At 41.7% G+C, this 10165-nt stretch overlaps 1 protein-coding gene across 6 annotated transcripts in view; it reads right to left on the reverse strand.

Annotated features, from left to right (window-relative positions):
• The window catches only part of LOC108239646 (5'-AMP-activated protein kinase subunit gamma-2), a 26135-nt gene that overhangs the window by 4579 nt on the left and 11391 nt on the right, over positions 1–10165 (reverse strand). For 3 of the 6 annotated variants that reach the window (XR_001808729.3, XM_017422486.3, XM_017422487.3), the window contains 4 exons: positions 5193–5419; positions 2112–2163; positions 1177–1283; positions 595–676 (listed from right to left, as the gene is read on the reverse strand). Coding sequence is in view for 5 of the 6 variants with exons in the window: in XM_017422486.3 (XP_017277975.1) it covers positions 595–676; positions 1177–1283; positions 2112–2163; positions 5193–5419 (468 nt within the window). In the remaining variant the exon portion in view is untranslated. The other 3 variants (XM_025007266.2, XM_025007267.2, XM_017422488.3) reach the window with 3 other exon arrangements.

Genomic DNA, 10165 nt, shown 5'->3' on the forward strand with positions numbered 1-10165 from the left:
CCCCGCCTCCTGCTTTATGCTCACATTGACTTGACATTCATTATTCATCACAGGCCGAGTCGAAGCGAAGCTCAACAAACCCAACTCACCAGGCGGGTCGCCTTTTGACTTCCAGATAACAGAGAGGGCGAGCGAGACGCGTTTCTGTCTTCAACTCGTCTTCGCCCGAGTCCATTCAAACAAGTCATTTCTGTGTTTAATGGCCTATGTCAGCTCTAATGTCTTCTTCTTCTTCAATGAAACATTGTGCTCCACCAGCCATGACCATTAAAACCGATTTAATTTACGCCAAACCAGCACAGCGATGGCATTTTCATCTCCATTAAGAGAAATAAATAAAAATAAGGAGTTTGTTTTTCCTCCCACATATATGTGGCAAAGTCAAATCTAGTGTAACAAGTTTAGCTTTATATTTATTTGCTAAGATTCAGTGTTTTAATCCAATAAAATGAGGGATAATTTAAAAACAGCAAATTGTCTCTAAATAAAGCTGCTTTCAGATAAATTTGGCAGTAATTAACTTCCAAGTTAATTCCCCCCCCCCCAAAAAAAAGGCATTTAAAAACAGAAGTTAAAGTGTCAAAGTGTTCTTACCCACAAAGCTTTGCTTCTCCGTGTCCCACAGCGGAGCTGCTCGAACGCCGTTGGCCACCAAGGCGAAGAACGCTTTCTTAACCTGCAGGGAAACGACGGAATAGACGTTTCATTTCATTTCAGAGACAAAACTAAAACAAGTGACGACATATTTAGGTTCAACTATTCTGTTAGCTGATCAACAAAAATCTGATGATTAAATCAAACATAAACACTGTTTACTGATCCAAAATGGCCATTTGTGCCTCATCTCAGCTCACATTTTACAGACTATACGATTAAAAAGAGCAAAAAGGATGGGGAAATTAAATGTTGCGTCGAAGCCCTCATCTTTATTTCATAAAGGAGAAAGAAACTAATTGCAGCTTTGAGTTGGTTTTTCTCCACCTGTCGATTAGTAATCTTTCCTTTCAGTTTTTAAGGTTGAAGATTTACTCATCAAGGAGCTACGAACTTTCCTGGGTTATCGTTTAACAGCTTTATGGTAATACGCTCACAGAAACAGCTCAGAGGTAAACTCCTCCAGCCCGTTTTAATGCGTCTGTTCAGCTTCTCGCTGCGTCTGCAAGGCGGCGTACGAACCTGGAGCGCTGTGTCGAACACGACCAACTTGGAGCTCGTGGGGACGATGTCGTAGCACTTGTGGGATTTCATAAAGCGCATGTAAATATCACTCTCGGGCTCAGCAGCTGTGAGAACAGAAGGGAGGGAGAATATGTCTTTAGGAAGGAGGAAAAGCTCCCAGGGAATAGGTAATGACAGGCTGGAGACAACGCATGCACACAGCCTAAACACCCATAAACACCCATTACAGCCACGGAGCACTTACAGTCACTTTCCTGCTCCAGCTTACAGATAATTACACTCTGCTGCCGAAGTTTTTCCACCGTTTGTGTGTTTGTTGACATTTAAAGCAAAGTACTCTGGGATCTAAGATGAGCCAATCAAAATGACCTGGATTATAGTTTGTTTTTGTTAAATTACATAATGTGATGGCAACAACATTTGTCTACCATATTAAGAGCTTTACAGATGAAACTAAACAATAAGCAAAGAAACGGGGGAAGGGGAACGTGTTTTTTAAAACAAAAAAAAAGAAAGTTTTGCCAAGGTGAGCCTAAAACATAAATTAGCAACTAACATTTACATCCTGTAGCCTTTCTTAGACGAATGAAGCCTAAAAAACTAAATCATGAATCTTGAGCATGCTTTACAAGCCTAAGTATTAATCTCTTTAGCCCTGAACACCTGTCTGCCCTTATTAAATTCTGCTGCACAAAATTCATGATATTTAAATCGACTGATCTAATAATAAAATATATCATGTTGAAGGAATGGTTCAAATGCAGGAGAGCAGATGGATCTCCTGCTTTAGGGCTAAACTGGCTGCTTATAGCCCAGTAAAACATATCTGAGACTGGAAACAGCTGCATCACCTGTTATTTCCCACCACATTCACCCCATGAAGACGAGATTCGCAGCTTTTAAAGGGAGCACGGCCTGAACGGGACACTTACCATCATCATCTAGTTCAAGTTTCTCCAGCATACCTTCGAATAAGCCGTAGACCTGCGACGAAACAGGCAGAAGTTTGGAGAGGAGGCTCACAGCAGCACAACAACAACAACAAAAAACAACTTTGCAGTAAATCGTGAGTGACGCCGACTCCCCCCCCCGCAGGTCAGAGGAGATCACACCGAGCGTGGAGCGTCAAAAGAATAAATAAATAACACCCACTGAGACAGCCGAACAGCGTCGCCTCACAGTGCACTTCTCCACTTCTGCTAAATATACACAAAGTGTGACAGAAAAGCCCGAGAGCCGCGGAGCCACAACTTCAGCGAAGCGAGCACACACACACACACACACACACACACACACACACACACACACACACACACACACACACACACACACACACCCCTTTCTAAAACGGGAGGTGGAACAGTCCGGGTCCGGTTTGGCGCAGGAGGGGGAACCGATGCTGCTCACGCGGGCGTGCGGGCGTTAAACCCCACCACGACAAAACCAACCGCAGACGTCAGTGAAAACGAGCGAACGACACGGGCTCTACGTAAGGACACGGAGAGAAAAGCAGGAAGCGCTGCCCCCCCCTCTCTCTAACCGAGGACACGCCCCTTCATGCAGGAAAACCGGGCTGCCTCACCATATTAGGAAATCCTTTCCGTTGCCTAGCAGCAAGAAGCTGGGGAAGCCTTGTAACGTCTTCAGTGTTCATTACTTAAACAAAACCAGCCACAGGTATAAAATAACAAAACACAACTTCCTGATTCTGAAAGGCCGAAAGCAGGGCTGCCAGCTGTTTCTTCAAATAAGTTATCGTCCCATATTTGAAACTAAAAAGACCTTTTAAAGTTGATAAGTAATTCCCTTTCTTCCTTATTTATAATTGACACAGGTGACACTGATTTTGTCTAATCAGAGCTGAAGAATCATGTTTTCCTCTGCAGGGAAAGAGGATGAACACAAATATACTTTGATTAAATCAAAGCTACTAAGACGTTTGTTGTTTAAGCTGGTTTTTTTTTGTCTTTTAAACGACTTTTTATTTTAAAAGGGACAAAATAGAGAAATTCAAGTGTGAAAATGGAGTATGAATGACCGCTGAAGTGCGCTGAATAAGCTGAAACCGAGTTGTTGAAGCTAACAGAAGCAGAACACTAGCAGATTAAATCAGCGAAATGCTAGCTAAAAGCCAAAAGTGGCAAAAGGCTAGCAAAAAGCTAAAAGTAATAAAAGGCTAGCTAAGAGTTGTATGTAGCAAAAGGCTAGCAAAAAAGTAGCAAGACACTAGCTAAAAGTAGCAAACTGGTAGCCAGAAGTTAAAAATAGAAAAGAATTCTAGCTAAAAGGAGTAAAACACTAGCTAAATGTAACAATAAGGTAGCTAGATGCTGAAAGTAGCCAAAGCTGACATTGATTCTTGTTATTTTCAACTTTTCTAACACAGGCCTGTACTTGTTTGTCTGGTAAATGTTCAGTTTCCTTGATGGCATCGCTCTTAGTAGAAACAGCTAAATATTTCTGAGAAGAAAATGTCCCCCTCCCTCTGCACCACCCAGTCCAGTCATGGTTCCTTGTTTCAGTTTCTGAGAGCTGGCAGCCATAGCTGAAAGTGTGTCACCAAAACTGTGAGAACTTCACATCTACTGTGCGTCTTCCGGCAGAAAACATGCTGCGTCACGCTGACGTGAACAAAATGTTTGTTAAAACAGGTTTTTGTTTTGTTTTTTTTTTGGTCCCTGATCCCCAAGCCCGTTCACAACAAGCCTTTGAAACGGTCTGAGAAAGACTGCTCGCCTGCTTCAGGATGCTCTACAGTCCCCCAGTGTCACCCTGCAATGATGACACAGCGCTTCTCTCGCCAAAGTCTACCCCTGCACTTTCATAAATCTGGCCCCGCTGCACTTACAGCAAGCATTTTAGCCTGCTTGTGTATTACAACAAACCTCCAGGAGGCACACACACATCCATTTAGTTTATTGTATTTAAATTTACCCTCGGTATACTGCACCTTCAGGTTATTTCCTGAGGCTCTTGTGTGTGTGTGTGTGTGTGTGAGAGAGAGATGGAGAAGGAACCCAAGTCCCCGGGAGTTAATATCAACACTGGTGATGAAATATTGATTCACCATCTCTGCCTCAAACCTACAATCACTCCGGGCAGACAGATTGAGACAGGTCTTCAGATAATTATTTCTTCTAACGGCACAGAGAGCCGTGTAGCAATTCCACTCTCGCCAAAGGTAATCTGCTATCAAACCCTGGCTCGCGCCGCCGGAATCCCATCGTAGCCGGCATCCAATTCCATCTGAGGTAGGGCCGAAATGTCAAGACAAAATTTACACGGCCCATTCTGCGACAAGGTGCTCAGAGCAAACACAGCCTTACTGAAGGACACTCGAGTAACAGCTCTCTGTGTTTGCATCGGTGGCTTTCCCCACCAGCGCTGTCTAAATACACTCTTATGACTCTGAGTAAATAGAGACATGAGTCACAGAAGGCGTCTAAGGGCGCTGTTATGTATCCAAAAAGGGAAAAAAAAAATGTTTTTAGTATCAAGATCCCATGATCTGTGCAGGTAAAAAGTGTTGAAATCCAGCATATTACTCATAGGAAAGGATAATTTAGCTCAATGACAAACAAAACAAGCTGCCACGACTTTGTGAAGTCCTAAAGAAGCCATAAGATAAATGGCATGCTTTGTTTGAATGAGAGCGTATAATTGGGTGTCTGAAGTCACTACAGGCTCACCTCCCCCCCCAGGTCTGAATAGATTTCTTTCAGTGAGCGGCCCGAGTTGAGGAAGTTTTCTGCAGCTTCTGTAACATTTTCCTCGAAAATCCAGAGTAGAAGAAATCCAATCGTGTTTCTTTCAGTGTATCTCAGAAAATGGAAAATCATGAGAAGTGATATGCAAGTAATGAGGTATGTCTTTCTTCTATTTTTTTGAGTTTAGGTGCTTAAAGTAAACATGAAGTTAGATTTAAAGCTCAGCAGCACTAACTGAATAGCTGTTTGGATAAGATATGAAAACGCTTGTTCATAAATGCATGAAAACGTGCTCGTGTGACTCACGTGTTGTGAGGTAGAGTAGGGAGGCACGGGGCTCGTTGAAGGGATCGGGGGTTTAGCAGAGGGAAAGCTGAGACGCTGTCCTGTGTCCGGCGGGGTGGAGAGGGACCGGGCTCGGGAGCTGGGCTCCAGGCGGTCGGGGCTGGGGCCGCTCTGCTGGGCCTCCTGGCTGAGCACAGGCTGGCTGGATGCCTGGGTCGGGGTGGAGGGTGGTGTCGACAGTCCGGAAGCTGCGGGGGAAATAAAAGGCCCAGAGGAGATATCTCAGCTTAACTCTTTGCTCCTTTTGATTTTTATCCTTCCAGCTTTCAGAGAACCTGATTGACGTCACTGATAGGTGAAACTACGGCGCTGAAGCTACAAATGCAATCAATACTCTCAGCTGTTACATTAGAGACAGAATGCATCCTAATGAATGAACTGATCTTGGAAAGAGGGAATAGATGGAAACAACACAGATGCTGTGATAAACCACAGCAATGCAAAGAAAACACCAGATCTATAAACTGCTATTAAGCAACAAACAGTGGTAAGTGTTAATAAATTAATTATAACAGCAATATAGTTTGACTTGAAAACCACAAAAAACAATGCTTTGAAGACTTAAAAAGACAAACAGGAATTAAAAAGGCTAGCGTACCTTAAGGGAATGCATATCGCCCGCTGCCTTTCACGCCAGAGATTTAAATTATGAAGAGAAATAACAAAGTTGTAGCTGTTTTGGTCAAACCACAAAAATGACATTATGTGTAATCTCATGAAAGATCACAGGCTGTCACGCCCGGAGTACACTCTCAGCTACTACCACACCAAATTCTAGCTCTGTAAAACTGACTGGGTTACAGCCATACTTGTGTTGGCTAATGTCAATTAGCTGTGGCAGCTATCATGCAAGCATTGATTATGAAAGTTTAAAAAAAATTCATTTAGCCGATTAGGAGCCATTTTGCTAACAAACAGGGTTGACTCCAACAGTTTATGCTAAAGTTTTGAGCAAAGATCTGGCACGTTTTTTGTTAAAAACAAACAAAACAAAACAAAAAACACTTGATTAAATTAAGAGAAAAAACGACATTGAAATAAAGCCACAGAAATGTGATTTTGGGTTTACTTTGTTCTAAAATTTTTAAACAATTCCTGATTAGTGTTATTGTTACAACAATGATGATGATTATTAAAATTATATAATGTTTGGGGAACAAATTAAACTAAAAAAAAAACAAACAAAAAAACTACTCATTTCTAAACTTTGTCAGCTCTTCACTTCCAAATGTGTAGATTTTCATGTTTTTTGTCAACAAACAGAAATATATCAGCAACCCCTTCCTCAGCTAAATCTCCCAAAATGAATGAATGAGTAAAAAAACAAGCAAAAAACCACTATGTAGTGCTTTATTAGCTCTCCTCTAAGAGCCGTGTGGGGACAGTATTTACAGTCAGCATGAGCTCATCTAATTACCCTAAAGTGAAAACACCTGTGCGGACGTTCACAGCATCATCCTTTTGTTCAGTAATTTACAACGATCCGTCTGTTCTTCATCTTCCTCAGGGGTTAAAACTCACATTGTGAGTGGGAGACATAATATTTCAATAAGACTGAGAAAAGCCTGGAGTAACACAATCTGGGTTCAGCACAAATTAAAGGTTAGCATGAATATGAATCAAAAAACGGATTTAAAATTGGGCAGACTTGGGCTGGTAAAAATGAAAGTAAATCTGTTTTGATGTAATGTTTACTGTTTTTTACACTTTGTGTAAATTAAACTGAGTCACACAAATTAAAGTTTTGAGGTTGTTTTAAAAGAAGGGAAAAACTTTCAGCTTTTCAGGTTTGTTACCTTTCTCACAGACCTCGCAGAAAAGAAAGCTTCGACTTTTTTAGAGAGCAAACAGGATGCAGTTTGGACACCCTGAAGACACTTTAAATATAAATGTGATTGCAGCATTAGACGGAAGTTTCCAAAGTGCACCAAGTAACTGATTAAATAATCAGAATCCCTGACTCAAAGCTGTAGTCGTTCCTGTGGAAAGTCTTACACACTGCAGCAAACAAACAGCTGTTGACATCTGCATCGTCCTGACTGTGCTCATAAAAATTCACTGAGGACCATCCAAGGCTCGGCTCATAAATAAATGCAAATTAATGCTGTAAAAAAGTGATCAATAATGGATCCATTCTGCGTAATTTACAGCGGTCTCATTACGCAGAACTGATCTTTGTTCTTTATAATGAAACAGATCCACATTAACCTCCGGTGTGACAGTCAGCTGTCTGTGAGGCAGCTGCTGCCGCTGAAGCGTCCCATCGAAGGCGTCCGTCACATGACAGCCAGCGTGCTCGTCCACGTCAGGCGTCACCGTCCTACGTTGGTCGACATGCGACACCCGCTCTTCTACGGTTCAGCCTCCGGGGACACATTTCTGGGACCGGACAATACGCGGCGTGGACTATGTGGGCCAAATAGTTCACATTACGAGCCGTTCAGCACGAGACGCGCAGGTGACCTTTATTCTGGCGAATGCTGGCGTGAATTAAAAGGTTAAGTTAATATCAGGCTAAACTCAGTCAACACCATGAGATTAGTAGTCGATATAAATATTTAACTGAGATAAAAAGCTTCATCATTTAAATGTTAGCGAGTCTCAACCATCAGCTCAAAGCTGCCTTTGAAAACAAAATATTCCTGTTATTATTAAGGTGTCTGACACTTTTCCCTGCGGTTAAGTGCACATTTTTTTCTCCACACTATCTCTTGACATTTAGTTGGCGCTGACTGGCCCTCTTTGGTGCGCCCAGCTTCCGCTGTGAGGCCTTTTTTTAGCCGCGCTGTTGTGGCACATTCCACAGGAGCAGATAACAGCGAGGCTGCGAGCCTCCTCATCTATCCGGCTAATGGAGGACAGTTTCGGCACCACCCAGGAAAACGGGACATAGATGCATTGCTGAAAAAGAAAAGCAAAACACATAAATCCTTCGAGAATGCACCCTTATTTTACATCAGACTTTACTGTGGATTCCCAAAGAGACTTCACATCTCTTTTCAGCCTGATTTTCTGTTTGGAAACATTTACGTAACTCTTTAAATTAGAGATTAACAATTAAATACATTTCCTTTCTAAATAAATTAAATAAACAGATATACCAAACACACTTCCAACATCTCATATCTGAGGACTCAGATTAATAGTTTTAGACTCTTAATCAAACAAACACATATCGCCACTCTGGGATTTCAAAAAATTCTGGCATTTTTCAATTTTTCCTTGGAAAAATAGTAAAAAAAAGAAAACATTAAGTAGATTAATTTATGCTAATGTAATTTCCAAATTGCAGCTCTAACTAGAATCTTGAGCTCAAAGGATTCGTTTATCCTCTGACAGAATGATAACTGGCTATATATTCTTTTAACGGGCAAACAAAAACCACTTCTGCAATTCGGATTCCAAGTATTGAGACAAATATGTGTGCAGGTAATTAGTGGTCTCTGTCCAAACTAATCAACACTGGTGTTTATAACAGATTTTACTGCAACGATGTGTTATTGTAACGGCTATAAAAGTGGATCTTCTCTGTCTAGTTGCTCTCTGAGGAATCGATAGGGTGTTTTAGTCACGTGGAGCCACTGTCTCTTAAAGCAACACGAGCCTCATTTGTTAACTTCAGTGCAGTACTGAGGCTGCAGCTATCACACTGCCACAACCTTTTTACTCTAGAAACATCAGCTGTTAGAATTCAAAGCTCATTTAACAACAAACATTAAATAATTTGCTTGTTACATATCACGTTTGATTCATCAGACAAGAAACTGTTAATCTATTATCTGCATCAAACACAAACTATGAAAGAAAAGCTAAGAAACACAGACATGTCTTCTAATATAACGTCCCTAAATTCTACATGTAGAAGTTAAATTCTTAAAGGCTGCAGCGAACAAGAAGAACGGGGTTTCGTCTTGCGCAGTGCGAAGGCCCCGGATCGAAGCACTCCAGGCTGAAGCGTCATCAGGTCATAGAAACTCCACATCTTATACAGCCGCACATACAGTAGACGTAAATCCTGCCGGCAGGACTTGGCTCCTCTCATCTGTTCAACCAAGGCCAGCCTGGCTCTAAATCAGGAGCTGTGAAGTCCATGACGGCCTCTCCATTGTGTTTGCTGCACTGTTCGTGGCTTCCTGCCACGAAAAACCTGAAGGGTGATTGCATCTGGAGATGCTGCACCCATGCAGAGAAACAAATTGTCTGCAAACAGCCCGATCCAACAGCTTCAGCTGCACTTTAATGACGCGTTTTAAACGGAGGAGCTATTCTGAACTCCCTCTGGATGTGGGACAGAATAAATGACATTGAAGCGACACAAGGTAGAACGGCTATAAATTACTTTGCCGTAAAAGGCTGAGGTAACAGAAAAGGAGGAAACTGATTTTAACTCTGCAGTTGCATTTAATTAAAGTGTTGCAAAAATTACCATGTAACCTGACAGTGACATAATTAAAGCTGCATCTATTATGAACTGCTGATTGCTCGCCTCATGTCAACTCCTTTGGCCTGTGTCTTCAAACTATGTAGGCACTTGTGACACCAGGGATCAGCTGTGTTAGCAGCACCTTAACTTCATGCAGCAGGCTCAGTAATCACAGTGAGAAGCATTGTTACACAGCCACGTAATTAGCTGCTGTATTAGCAGGCAAATCAAATCTTGAAATTCATTTTCTCAGCCTTTATTTAATCAGGAGAACACAGATTAAGTGAAGTAAAGACTGCACCAGTTTAAAATGCAAAGAAGTAGTAGTAGGTTGTTTTGAATAACAGGAGAAATTTGTTCCCTATTGATCCAAAAAAAAAAAAAGTTAAAAAACAAAAACAACTGGACTTCTATTCTGTAGCTGAAGACGTTTCGCTTCTCATCCGAGGAGCTTTCTCAATTCAGAAATAGAGAGTGTGGAGTTGAGCTTTTAAAGCTGAGATGTGATGAA

The sequence above is a fragment of the Kryptolebias marmoratus genome, linkage group LG20 (genome assembly GCF_001649575.2).
Source record: "Kryptolebias marmoratus isolate JLee-2015 linkage group LG20, ASM164957v2, whole genome shotgun sequence".
Lineage (NCBI taxonomy): Eukaryota > Metazoa > Chordata > Actinopteri > Cyprinodontiformes > Rivulidae > Kryptolebias > Kryptolebias marmoratus.